At 43.0% G+C, this 14,053-nt stretch overlaps 1 protein-coding gene across 4 annotated transcripts in view; it reads left to right on the top strand.

The window, feature by feature from the left end:
* Amph (amphiphysin) overlaps window positions 1-14,053 on the top strand; it is a 124,487-nt gene that overhangs the window by 68,396 nt on the left and 42,038 nt on the right. For all 4 annotated transcript variants that reach the window (XM_072299459.1, XM_072299457.1, XM_072299456.1 and 1 more), the window contains exon 2: window positions 10,232-10,367. In XM_072299459.1, coding sequence (XP_072155560.1) covers window positions 10,232-10,367 — 136 coding nt within the window. The remainder of the gene's footprint in view (window positions 1-10,231; window positions 10,368-14,053) is intronic.

Raw genomic sequence — 14,053 nt, 5'->3', positions numbered from 1 at the left:
ATTGGATCTAGAGTCCAGACTCTTAAAAACATTGACAAGACAAAATACTCTTGATTCAATCGGATTTTTGCTTGAATCAAAACGAAATCCGCTTAAATTAAGAGGCTTGGTTCTTGATTTAAGCTAGATTCTGATTGAATCAAGAGTACTTTTTCTTGTCGATGTTTCTAAGAGTCTTGACTCTAGATCCAATGTGTTTTTTTTCCAGTGTAACTTAATCACATGGATTTCCTGTCATTCGCTGGTTCGCCCTCCCTTTTTTTCCCTTCGGTCATCAACTCGTGTTGGATGTAAGTGCGGCAACCCTCCTGTGAATCATAATGGTCCAACGAGAACAATGAACGTGGTAGTGGATCCTCCCCACCTCCCCACTCACCGCTGCGCTTATGCAAATGCGCGAATGCAATTTTATCAATTGCGACTGCACTCCCCGCCGCGGCGGCCGCAATTCGGTTACGTAAGTCTAGCTCCACTCCACACTCCACATCCACCACTTGCATCCTGGAAATGGGTCATCGGGCGCATCCTCGCGCGCGGGACAGGACCGCCTGAAAAAAGCCGAACGGGGAGTTCCTCTGCCGTCCTAAGGAAGAACGCCGTATGAGCCTTCAGGCGTTGCCAAATTTCCTTTGGTTAATCACGAATTTTCGGGATTTGTAAATATATTTCCTCCAACTTTTCAGATACCCTCGAATTTGAAGAAAAATTTTACGCAAATTTTTTACGTAAATTTTAAGTAAAAACGTATTTTTTTTTTAGCTTCCTGCGGGCAAAAACGAGGAAAAAATGTGGCGAGCAGAAAAGTATAAAAGGAACAGTTGCAGCCCATAAAAATTGAGGATATAGTTTAGTGAATTTTACGTAAATTTTACGTTTTCTTTTAATTTAAATAACACTATTTTTTTACTTAAAAGGATTCCCCAAAATGGTTTCCTAAAACGAGTATTTTAAGAGTTTTTTTACTTAAAAATTTACAAACTCTTAAAATTTAAAAGTGTTTTACATTTTTTTGCACAACTTTTTGTAGAACTTTTTTTAGAGCCATTGCTTCTAGGGTAATTTTGTTCGCAATTTCACCTAAAGTTCCTGAAAATTTCAAGGAAAAATGCCCATAACTTTCTTCCAATATAACTATTTTCTAAGAGGAAATTTGGCAATTCTCGAATGTTCATATGGCGTTTCTGCTTAGAATGGCAGTCTTGTCTCCTGACTTCAGGCCCAAATTGCATGATGAATCTACCCACGAAGAAAGTTCAATAGACAGTCTGCAGTCGAATTTATTGTCCTGTATTTCCGCAACTGGACGAACGCCCAAGCGATGGGTATAGAAATGGCGTTTTTCTCTTTCGAAGATGATTGAATGTTTTTATTGCAGTTTTTATTTTTATTAGTTTGACGAATCTTTTATATCCATCGGTGATATGTATGTGCTCGGTACTTGAGAGCCTGACGAAAAGGGATGTGTCCCAGTTATTATTAGTCTATCATCAATACGTCAGTAGAAAAAGAAAGAGTATTTCTGCTGATCTTAGGAACTTTCTTTGTTGGCAGAGGCTAGAAGGCATCTGACGAGGGTGGAGAGGCCGTAGCGGGGGAGGTCAACGGATCGGAAAAATTCGTCTTTTTCCGGACGAGAAAACGCACCTCAATTCCAGTTTTGAAAAATTTAGGCCACCAATTCTATTTTTACAAGAATATGACTGTGATTCCTGCCTATAATGTTCATGATTTTTGCTCACGATCAGAAGAAAAATCCATGAAATTTTCAGTTAGAAATGCCCAATAGTTTTTCAGTAAAAATTTAATTTGCCAGTAGAAATGCAACGTCGAAAATGTAGTTTACGTTCCTTCGTCTGAAAAACGACTTACAATAAGTATTCGACGTTATTCATTAACGGCATCTATTTTTGGCGTCTGCTAACGCAAAACGTTTATCGAAATTCCATTAAAGCAAAATTACAATTAAGGACTTAAAAGAGCACCTGAGCTCCCTCTCTTCCGCTATAGGTATGATAGTTTACTGAATGTGTCTCTGTCTTGTTAAAAGTAAGACAAGAAGCCGGATTGAATGTCAGAACTGCTTCGATGAATCCAAGTAGACTCAAGTAGAAGATCCAAACACAGGTCAAACTTGCTTGGAGTCGTAGCGACCTTCATGCAACTTTAAAAACTGAACGAAAAGCAACGATGACGAAACGGCGTAATTCGTTGATACTGCGCGTTACGCTAGCAACCATCACCAGCAACGCCGTGCTTAGGAAGAACGCCGTATGTTCATTTATACGTCGCCGAACTTCCGCTGATTAAAACTGAAATTTCCTGATAATTTATACACATTTATCGCCAAAATTTTCCGTACACTCTCCCCGCAATTCATTCTAAAGTATCTGAAAGTTAGAAAAAAAAATATTTTAAACTTTCTTCGAAAATGAATATTTCCCACGGATAAATTAGGCAACGCCTGGATGTTCATACGGTGTTTTTTCTTAGCCTGGTAAAGCACCGGTCACGCTTCCGCGCGTGCATCGTCCAGCTGTTCCCGTCGTGTCCCCTTCTCGTAGGCGCGGGGGAGTCGAGAAGAGTGGGGGAGGGGGGGGGGGGGGGGTTCTAACGTAGCGCACGCATCGCAGATTTACCGCGGATACGACAATAGGAGGATGTGGAAGGCCGAAGGGCATCCGTTGTCACACATAGCGTCTCCTCTGACGCAAGGGCGTATCTGTATTTCCACATGAGCCCCGGAAAATAGATGGTTACACGGAGGGTAGGGTTCAAGTGGGAATTGAGGTACGCGCTTACGTCAGAGGAGCAAGGGTAGAGCCCCTACAAGTGTGCAGCTACGTTTTCGTTCGGCGGATCGAAATTCAAGTTTAGCGGGTCGCCTTTTTTCACGTCGAGGTTAGATTTTCTCATCCGGAGCGGATATGAGCGACTTGTTTCGAAATATGCCCTAATTTGGAAAGGGAAAAAAAATATATTCCAAAAAACGGGGAAACCTATGTTCAGTCCAATTTTTTCGGTGATTGAGAAATGTTCTTGACGCACGTTTTTCAGTTCCCAAGAAACGTCTTTCAGTATGGAATCATTTGGCCCTTTAATTAATTGAGGGATCCCGAGTCACATGAAACGATCGGCCGATCGGTCGTTTTTGTGTGCTTAGGAGCCTCCAGGTACACAAAGTGCACATTCCACACAAAAAGCCGTTTAAAAGTCATAAGTGACTGATCCCAGTCGGTGAAACGATCAGCCGATCGGTCGTTTTTGTGTGCTTAGGAGCCTCCAGGTACACAAAGTGCACATATTCCACACAAAAGCCGTCTAAAAGTCACAAGTGACTGATCCCGAGTCGCGTGAAACGATCAGCCGATCGGTCGTTTTTGTGTGCTTAGGAGCCTCCAGGTACACAAAGTGCACATATTCCACACAAAAAGCCGTCTAAAAGTCACAAGTGACTGATCCCGAGTCGCGTGAAACGATCAGCCGATCGGTCGTTTTTGTGTGCTTAGGAGCCTCCAGGTACACAAAGTGCACATATTCCACACAAAAAGCCGTCTAAAAGTCACAAGTGACTGATCCCGAGTCGCGTGAAACGATCAGCCGATCGGTCGTTTTTGTGTGCTTAGGAGCCTCCAGGTACACAAAGTGCACATATTCCACATAAAATGCCGTCTAAAAGTCACAAGTGACTGACCCCAAGTCGAGTGAAACGATCAGCCGATCGGTCGTTTTTGTGTGCTTAGGAGCCTCCAGGTACACAAAGTGCACATATTCCACACAAAAAGCCGTCTAAAAGTCACAAGTGACTGATCCCGAGTCGCGTGAAACGATCAGCCGATCGGTCGTTTTTGTGTGCTTAGGAGCCTCCAGGTACACAAAGTGCACATATTCCACATAAAATGCCGTCTAAAAGTCACAAGTGACTGACCCCAAGTCGAGTGAAACGATCAGCCGATCGGTCGTTTTCGTGTGCTTAGGAGCCTCCAGGTACACAAAGTGCACATATTCCACACAAAAAGCCGTCTAAAAGTCACAAGTGACTAATCCCGAGTCGCGTGAAACGATCAGCCGATCGGTCGTTTTTGTGTGCTTAGGAGCCTCCAGGTACACAAAGTGCACATATTCCACACAAAATGCCGTTTAAAAGTCAGAAGTGACTGACCCCAAGTCGAGTGAAACGATCAGCCGATCGGTCGTTTTTGTGTGCTTAGGAGCCTCCAGGTACACAAAGTGCACATATTCCACACAAAATGCCGTTTAAAAGTCAGAAGTGACTGACCCCAAGTCGAGTGAAACGATCAGCCGATCGGTCGTTTTTGTGTGCTTAGGAGCCTCCAGGTACACAAAGTGCACATATTCCACATAAAATGCCGTTTAAAAGTCACAAGTGACTGACCCCAAGTCGAGTGAAACGATCAGCCGATCGGTCGTTTTTGTGTGCTTAGGAGCCTCCAGGTACACAAAGTGCACATATTCCACACAAAATGCCGTCTAAAAGTCACAAGTGACTGATCCCGAGTCGAGTGAAACGATCAGCCGATCGGTCGTTTTTGTGTGCTTAGGAGCCTCCAGGTACACAAAGTGCACATATTCCACACAAAAAGCCGTCTAAAAGTCACAAGTGACTGATCCCGAGTCGCGTGAAACGATCAGCCGATCGGTCGTTTTTGTGTGCTTAGGAGCCTCCAGGTACACAAAGTGCACATATTCCACACAAAATGCCGTTCTAAAAGTCACAAGTGACTGATCCCGAGTCGCGTGAAACGATCACCCGATCGGTCGTTTTTGTGTGCTTAGGAGCCTCCAGGTACACAAAGTGCACATATTCCACACAAAATGCCGTTCAAAAGTCAGAAGTGACTGACCCCAAGTCGAGTGAAACGATCAGCCGATCGGTCGTTTTTGTGTGCTTAGGAGCCTCCAGATACACAAATCGCACTTCTTCGGCACAAAAAGGCGTTTAAAAGTCACAATAATAATAGTACGATATCAGGGTTTTAACTTTGGACTCGGGCACATTTCGAAACTAACGAGAATTCTTGCCTATTTTGCAATGTTTTTCTTTTTGGTTGCATGTGTCCATCAGGGGCCTAATAATTTTTTTTTCCAGCAAGGCTGTTCGAAGTTTACAGTTTTGGAAAAGATCTCGCAGACGTAACCAAATTTGTTTGTAAGATAGAAGCTGGAAAATCATTTCGTTAAAAGGCTGGCCAGTGGGCATGCTAGCGCCAGCGCAGTGAGGTCTCAAAAATGTTGTGTCTGAGGTTATGGTTGTTGAAGTTTACGGCGTGGATCGTAGGGAGCCGGCGTATCTACTCCGGAGACTGTCTAGTCGTAGTTCGTGGTACAGGTAATCTGCCCTGCAAATTCAAAACGGCGTAAAAGCATTCAAATGTTGCCAGATTTCTTCTCAGAAAATATTTGTTTTTGGGAAAAATTGTGAATATTTTTCCTTGAAATTTTTAGACCCTTTAAATCAAACTATAAAGGAAATCCTGTGAAAAATTGGAAGAGACATATTCATAAATTTTTCGGGAAATTCATGATTCGTCGAAGGAAATTTGGCAATGGCTGATGGCTTTTACGGTATACTTTCATAGGACGAGAGTAATCAACTCACGTTCCTCCCACATTTCATTCACCTTTCCCTTTCCCTTTCGACGCGTCGCCGTCCTTGCACCCCGAGTCGTGCTCTCGCGGTTGCCTAACCGCTCGTGCCAATTCGAAAAGTCGGATCCATGCTCGCTGCGGGCAGAAACGCGGCATCCGATGAGCCAACAGGAGACGAGCTCTGGAATGAAAGGTCACCGAGAACCCATCGAAAAAAGGTTAAAGGCGACTCATCGCAGGGGAAAAAATGTCGATTTACACGGTGCACGGCACAGTGAAGTTTCTGGTGCAAGTAACAGGGTTGCCACAGTCAGTAAATACTTGAAAAACCGAAGAAACCGGGAAAACCGGGAAATGCCAGGGAAAAAACGTTAAGTTATCTCTATTTGCTTTCTTGAGTTTCGAACTACTCGTGTATGAAAATACTTTGGAAGGTAATAGTCTCTTAATGCTTTTAATATTACAGCTGTACCGTATTAAGGGAAATTGCTATAAACTTTTAGACGTGGACAAAATTTCATTGAAGAATCAGGAATTCTCGGTGAAATTTGCAAGTATTTTTCTTCTAATCGAGGAAATTTTGCTCGTAATTGGATCTACAATGCCTGGAAATTCCAATGAAAAACATTGTCATCCAAGTCATGACATGAGTCCTGAATTCCTAGTAAGAGAATCTCGAGAAAAATGAAAGGGAACCCCGGGGTTTCAGCCGGGAACCTCTTCTGTGAAAAATCATGAAAAATCGTAAAAAATTACGTTCCTTCGTCCCTGAAACGACGTTATAAATTGCCGAGAAACGTGCAGAAATTCGGTCATCATTCAACGAGAGCACTGCACGTTCGGAGAGCTATAAGCTCTTAAGACTCCCTCAACACGCCACAGCGCCAGCGCCGAAGCTAAAATTAATTGATGAGCTTGTAAAAAAAATAACGATCCCGCGGAATGTGAAAGCTCGCAAGTTTCAACTCTCAGTTCGCCGTAATTACGCCTTCAACGCGTAAATCTTGTGTTCGATGAATTTGGCAAAGTGAATGTATCGGAAGAGAGGCAATTTGTAGGAGTGAGAACCACAGGGTGCCTTTAAATTTTGTACAAGTCTAGAAACAGGGCTTGTTACTTCCTGTTTCAGGCAAGATTAGCGAACAGCGTGTAGGACCTGGAAAACCCGGGGGAAAATGGGATCTATCAAGGGGTCAACCGGGGAATTTCTGAGGCTCAGCGGCCGTGTTCCCCTTACTAAGGTACAATCCTTAAGTGCACCGATTTATTATACCAGATCATTTTGGGAAAATCGAAATTTCAGTCTGTAGATGAGTCCTTAACGAATGTTCGTGCCGAAAATCATCTTCCCAATAAGTCTTTCATCAAGGTCAAAAGTGCGTTCTGTTTCTAATCAATCATCGATATTGATGGATTGAAATCGGTTTCAGAATGAAAACAGTACTTTTGACAGGGGTGCAAAAAGTTCTTAACTTTCCCAAATTTATGATTTGGCGCCCCCAAAATTTGATGTTTTGCTATCCATATGATACATAAAACGCCTCGACAGTTTCCTTCCCCAAAAGCAGCAAAAAAAGCCTTCCCCACTGCTCACGCAAGCAGCCTTGCGATCATATCACGTGCTCGAGAACATTCTGCACCCCTGTCAGACTTTGTTTGAAAATTTTGGAAGATGACTTTTGGCCCGAAAATTCCTCAATGATTGAACTTCAAACTGTAATTTAGATTTTCCCAAAATAATCCATCAAACTTATTAAAATTCGAAATTCATCGATCGTGCCTAGAATGCATCGCTCGAAAGCTGAAGATCCACCTTAAGGGTAACTTCTGCCGCGCCCTGTAGTGTGGGTGTAGCGCTCGGGGTACGTTGACGCCAGACGTCCCGACCAGACCAGATGGCGCTCCGTCGAGCCGAACGATTCATGCTCTCCCAATGATAACTTACTGTTATCTCGGCGTTGAGTCCTTGACAGCTGGCACGGTCCCCGGCGAGCCCGGCGCGTGCCATGCCGCCGCGCGGCGTTCGAGAAAGCACGCTGAAAAGTGGATAGATCGTTTGTTGTTGAGACGTTAAATCGCTCGCATCGATTTATTGGCCTACTAGTTCCGATAGTCCTCAAGCGGCGAGGCGGGCGCCGCAAAAATCGGATCCAAACTTATGTCATGCTGAGAAGAAGAAGAATGGCAGCGGATATCAGACGGTTTAGCTTTATGCACTCTCCCAGCCAAGAAGCAGCCCAGTTTAATAAATGAGCAGTGTGACAAGATTTTGAAAAAAGGTCCGGGAATTTTGCTGCCGAGCTTTGAAATTCTTTCTTCTTTTGTGTTTTTTTTTTTCTTTTTTCCCCTTTTTCCCCTCAATTTCAGATGATATCGCGTTTGTGAATCCTCATGAGAAATCATGTCATAAATTACGGAGAATCTGGGGAGGGAAAGAAATTATATTTCAATATCTATGAAAAGTCAGAACAAAATTTCAGGGAGTTTTGACAGTTAAAAAACTTGTCACCGCGTGAAAAAATTGATGATAGACCAAAAGGAACATGCTTGAAAAACACCAAATCGTCGCTTAGCTGACATAAGGGCGAAACTACTCATCGAGATGAGCCCGGAAAAGCATTAAGTTGTACAGAAGACAGGGTTCATTGCAGATTGTAGTTACGCCCTTATGTCAGGTAGGCGACGAAATGTAGAGGAGACGTTTTGGCGCTCACAGGCGCCCTCTGCAGTTGCTCAATTGAAATTTCAAACATAAAATGATGAGTATGAAAGAATACTAGAGACATGCTTTGCCTGGGCGCTCCGATAAGAAAATTTTAGATAGGTATCTGGCTCGGCCTCTAACTCGAACTTGCATAGGTATCAGCATTTTGAGCCTTTTCAGAAGTAAGAAGCCACGATAGGCTTTCGGCGTTCTGTCGCTCGAAAGCAGTAAAAATTAGAGCGATGATCGATTCGTTGCAAAGGCGTTCAGAACTCATCTTAAAAACATTGTTCTGTCGTGTCTTTTCGTCGGACGTGAACTGCAAGTGTCGTCCGCACTTCCGAAGTGTCGTCAACAAACTGGATTTAAAGGGTCAAGTAAAACACGGTTACGGCTCGTTTACTGACAGAGGCCCTACGAGTGATCCGTAATTCTTTCCTGATGCCACTTCGGGCTTCCTTCGACTATTTCCATTCGTCCTGTCGCCATTTGTAACTCTGAATTCGTGGTGAATCTTCTTGTGGCAATGATAGGGTGAATGTTTTCAAAATTGGCGTCGCAACCTCTCAGGGGTGCATTTAAGACTGTGTTTTCGACTTTTAATGCTGTGCTGCTGGACCAGGGGCCTGGCAGCTGCGAAAGCAAGGATGGTCAGTGTGCCTTCAATTTTTCGCGTATGCAAAACAGGCCTCCATGGCGCACGAATAGTTGGATCCAGGTGCTCTCATGAGGAAAGACAGAGCGCCTACAATTTTTTGTATATGCAACACGGACATCCGTCGAACACGAATAGTTGTATCCATCTTAGTGTCATAATCACGTTTTGGCCATGATGGTTTGGAGAGGGGGAAAACACGGATTTTTGTTTGCGACTTTGCGTTTTTCATACTTTATCAAGTGTTAACGAAAAACCCAATCATTCTTCATTCTTAAAATTCTGCATGATTTTTCTTCAACTTCAATTGGAAATTATGCAGCGTGACAGTTATGCCAAAATACTTGCTTGTTTTCTTTTGAGAGGATAAAGAAAGGACGAAAATGTTGAGATTCTGTAAAAAAAAGCTGGTTTTTATAGTTGCTTATTCACGCACTAAAAAAATAACAAGGTGGTGAAATGGTGCTGGGTCCACACCATTTCCCGGAGAAAACAAAGCCAAAAATTTCAATTAGAGTCAAACATTTTTGAGCTCTTATCTCACCATGTTACATACAGTTCAGGTCATTTCTTTATGTTTTTTCTCTAAAAAATTAATTACTCTCCTAATACGTAGGGCAACACTGCCGTGCTCGGAGGCGAGCACACTCACCTCTTGCATTCACTTCAACGCGAACAAGTGAATATTATCGTCCGTCAGATAACTTTGACATCTGCTTTGCACATATTATCAGTCAATGACCGGCTTTTGTGACGTTTTATTTTGTCAGAAGGTGATCGTGGACCGTAAAAGATTACAGAAATGGATTAGTCGAAGATTAAGAAACTTTCCCCCGGATCAGGTTCTACCTACTTGACCTAACCAAAGTGCGTGATGCGAATGCTCATCGGTGCGTTTGCGTCTCTGTATCAAGTTACTTTCGCTTCATTCAATGTCAATGAATGGACCGTTTTTTCACGCTTAAGCTAACTATCCACATCCAGCATTCCACACCGATAACTTCCAAGAGCAATATGATTTCAGGCTTGCCGTTGATCTTCAAGGCGAAAATCTCTCACGCGGGTTTTCTAGTCCCTAGGAGAATAGACCAACTAACTTACAACATAGTGTAGTTACAATTTTTAGGCCAGTTGCGACTTAAAGAGCGTTTTTATTTACATAAAATTTTTGTAAAAATGAATCTGATAAATTCATGGTACTTACTGTATGGTAGAACATGTATGAAGTGAAACTAAGGTAAACTTATTTTTTGTTTGTGTTTCAGTTACTACAAAATCTCGGGAAGGTAGATCGAACAGCGGACGATATCTTCGATGAGCATCTACAAAATTTCACGAGGCAGCAAAATGCGGCGAACAAATTGCAGAAAGAATTCAATAACTACATCAGGTGTATACGAGGTGAGTCTCGATCAGACTTCAATCGATTCTTTTAACTTTGAATGTTTCATCATGCGGCTTTAGGTAATTTGTGGGTAATTTAAACTCTGCAACTAAGTGACTGTATGTTTAAAAATGCAACAGAAAATTGGCCGAGCTTGTGCTTTCTGGTTACGAATGGAACTTGAAATGACATTTTCTCAATCTTTTTTTGGTGGTTTCGATCAGCCTTATTTTCGTTGTCCGGCGCGGAAATCTTCCATATTACACTGTATAGTCAATGATCTAACCGCTGCCAAGCGAAAGAAAAACTTCGTTTATACACTCAAGAGGTGCCAAACCTCAAAAATATTATGAAAATGTAGAATATATTTGTATGAATAGAAATGAAATGTTTTCCCTTGAAATTTTCATGTACTTTAGATATGATTACAAATAAAATTTTCTGAAGGTTCATACGGCGATTTTCCTCTGGACGGCAGTATTACAGGGTTACCACAGTCAGGGAATACCGGGAAATGTCAGGAAAAACATGTAAATGTCAGGGAAAAGTCCTTGAATCACCTTTATTTGCTTTCTAGAAAAGGTTGGATGTTTCGAACAAAAAATTTGCCCGGAAACTATTGCTATTTATGCCTCTGGGAAATCAGGGAAAAGTCCTTGAATCACCTTCATTTGCTCTCTAGAAAAGGTTTGATGTTTCGAACAAAAAATTTGCCCGGAAACTACTGCTAATTATGTCTCTGGGAAATCAGGGAAATGTCAGGGAACTTCATCTCCTAAATTCTGCCGCAACCCTGCCGAGTAATGAAGGTAAAATTTGTTTGTAAAAATTTCGCAACTTTCAAATGTAGCAACACTCTCTCGCGGAATTTGCGTCACGATCTGGTGGCTGCTCGCGCGCGTCGTAAGATCAGGACTCCTGGAGCTGGGCGCGGAATCGGCGTCAATTAGACGTATTTCTGTCAAACGGAACTATGTGCATTATGACGTGAGCCCTGTTATGCACGTATTCTTATGGGTCTCAGGGCTCATGTCATAATGCACATAGTTCCGTTTGACAGAAATACGTCCAATTGCGTGTCACGGTCGTCCTGGAAATCGATATTGGATTCTCACCGCGCGCCCGGGCCCTGGCCCCGCCGCCACCGTCGATCGGCCTAATTCGTTTTGATTTTATAGGCTAATTTCCAGCCTCATTCACGGCTCGTCAAACGGAATTACAAACACCCCCCGTCCCCCGCCCATTCGCTCCGCAGATTTACTGCCTCGTTACCACTGGATTCCCTCTTCGTATCCGGCGCCTCCGTCGGGGTCCTTAAATTCGCCCGAAAAGGCGACGCAATTTTTTCTCGAAACCGGTTCGCGAGTGGGTTCCCATGCATCGGGACTCGCCGTTTGCTGTGCAATGGAATTGTTTCTTTTAATTGAAAATAGGAGTGTTTTTATAACAGAAGCAGCGTTGCCGCAGTCAGGGAATTCTTGAAAAACCCGGAAATGCCAGCAGGGTGTCTACAAGTCTAGAATTTCCGGAAAGTCTGGAAATGGTACTGATTTTTTAAGGGCGGTCTGGAAGTACTGAAAAAGTGCGAAAATTCCGCCAGAAGGTCCGGAATTTGTTTCATTTTTTTTTTTTTTTTGACATTTTTGTCATGGTTGGAGCGAGATATTCAAATTTTTGAAATTTTTCGACTTGCGTTAAAGTGAGGTGCTGAAAAAGTAATGAATTTTTCCGTTGAGGAGGTACTAAATTTCTTGGGAACGTACAGAAAAAGTACTGTGCAAGTACTGATTTTTGGCCAGCTTGTTCTAGTAGACACCCTGATCAGGGAATTTTAAAGTCAGGAAAAACTTAGAAATGTCAGGGAAACATTGTTAAGTCGCCCTTATTGCCTTTCCAGAATGGGTTTTAGTGTATTTTCCGAAGGAAATACACTATTGCGTTCTCCCCTGATGTCAGATCTGGACCAAAGACCATGTAATGAGCATCGATCATGGGTCGTAGATTACGAATATGCATGCCGTTTGAATTCATGTTTATATATATATATATATATATTTATTTATATATCTGTTTATTTATGTATGTATTTCCGACTCATCGTGGTTTTTCCGATTTTTGCTTGGTTATATTTCCCTCATTTTAAAACATTTCCGAATGAAACTTTTTGCGATGTAAAGAAGAGAAACAGGACTACCCTTCTGCGAAAAAAAAACGGAGATCGAAGTATTACATTTCGAATGGTGGGGGCGAGAAGTGGGGGGAGGTTCAATTTTGTGGGCGCGATAACTCGCGCAAATTAAAAGCTTTCCCCCCGAAATTTTTACAGAAGGAAGATCTTACTTAGTTCTAGGCTGGTATTGAATCTGAGCGAAATCGGTCGAGCCGTTTAAAAATGGCGAGCTTTGAAAGTTTTAGGCGGGGGGTGTGCGGCAAAAGGAGGGAAGCCGCACAGTGGGTCACGAACTGAAAATTGGTGGACAAGACGGCAATGTTGTCACACAGTGGGTCACGAACTGAAAATTGGTGGACAAGACGGCAATGTTGTCGCACAGTGGGTCACGAACTGAAAATTGGTGGACAAGACGGCAACGTTGTCGCACAGTGGGTCACGAACTGAAAATTGGTGGACAAGACGGCAATGTTGTCACACAGTGGGTCACGAACTGAAAATTGGTGGACAAGACGGCAACGTTGTCGCACAGTGGGTCACGAACTGAAAATTGGTGGACAAGACGGCAACGTTGTCACACAGTGGGTCACGAACTGAGAAGTGGTGGATAAGACGGCAATGTTGTCGTACAATGGGTCACGAACTGATGAACTGATGGCTATATTGCCGCACAGTGGGTTAAAGACTGATAATTGGTGGACAAAACAGCAATGTTGTCGCACAGTGGGTTATGGAGATTCATCCATCGTCATTCAAGCTTGCCACAGCGTTTGTTGACATTTTTTCATATCAGACATTACATGAGGATTGTTGTTACAATCTGGCGACATGAAGTCCTTATTCGAATAATCAATGCCTCCAACAGTGTAAACGTAGATCCAACCTCCAAAGATTGATAGCTCCCCACCCCCTCCCCTCCCTTCGGAAAATACACTCTTCCCGCGGTGGACGCGCGGGTCACTTAAAGACAGAACAACTGAGGCCGGACACTCAAACTAAAAAACGCGCGCTTCGCGCGCGTCCTGGGGGGGCTTGGGGGGGCGAAGCCCCCCCAAAAACCGGCGCGGAGCGAAGCGGAGCGCCGGTTTTTTTCTTTTTCTTTTTTGCACTTGAAAATAATTTTAATCCCTTGCGAAGTTATACTCTTGAAATTACTCAGGCTCTTAAAAATTGTCCTGTTTATGAAGCTTTATTGAAGGACGGCTTACCTCCTTTAATCTCAATGCAATTGTAAAGCAGATGACACCATCCTAAGGAATGAAGGTCATTAAGGAGCGACTATGAAAATAGTTCGTAGGGGCCGACTTTTAATTTTGTTACGCTTATGAAGGTGGTGACGGAGAACAGGAGGACTTCTCTGCAGATGTAACGGTTACATATTATAGAGTGAGGATTTTCAGTCATTTCTGGCAAAAATAACAGGTGATTTTTAAAATGCGAGGCAAAGTTTTTGTTATCACGGTCGCCAGAAATCCTTGAGTGCAGAAATAGAATCGGGAGAGTACAGAGAACGCTCTTCTTTCCTCATAAATA

This window comes from Bemisia tabaci, chromosome 4, assembly GCF_918797505.1.
Source record: "Bemisia tabaci chromosome 4, PGI_BMITA_v3".
Classification (NCBI taxonomy): domain Eukaryota; kingdom Metazoa; phylum Arthropoda; class Insecta; order Hemiptera; family Aleyrodidae; genus Bemisia; species Bemisia tabaci.
The sequence above is the reverse complement of the archived record's forward strand: the minus strand, read 5'-3'. Positions and strand labels throughout refer to the sequence as shown.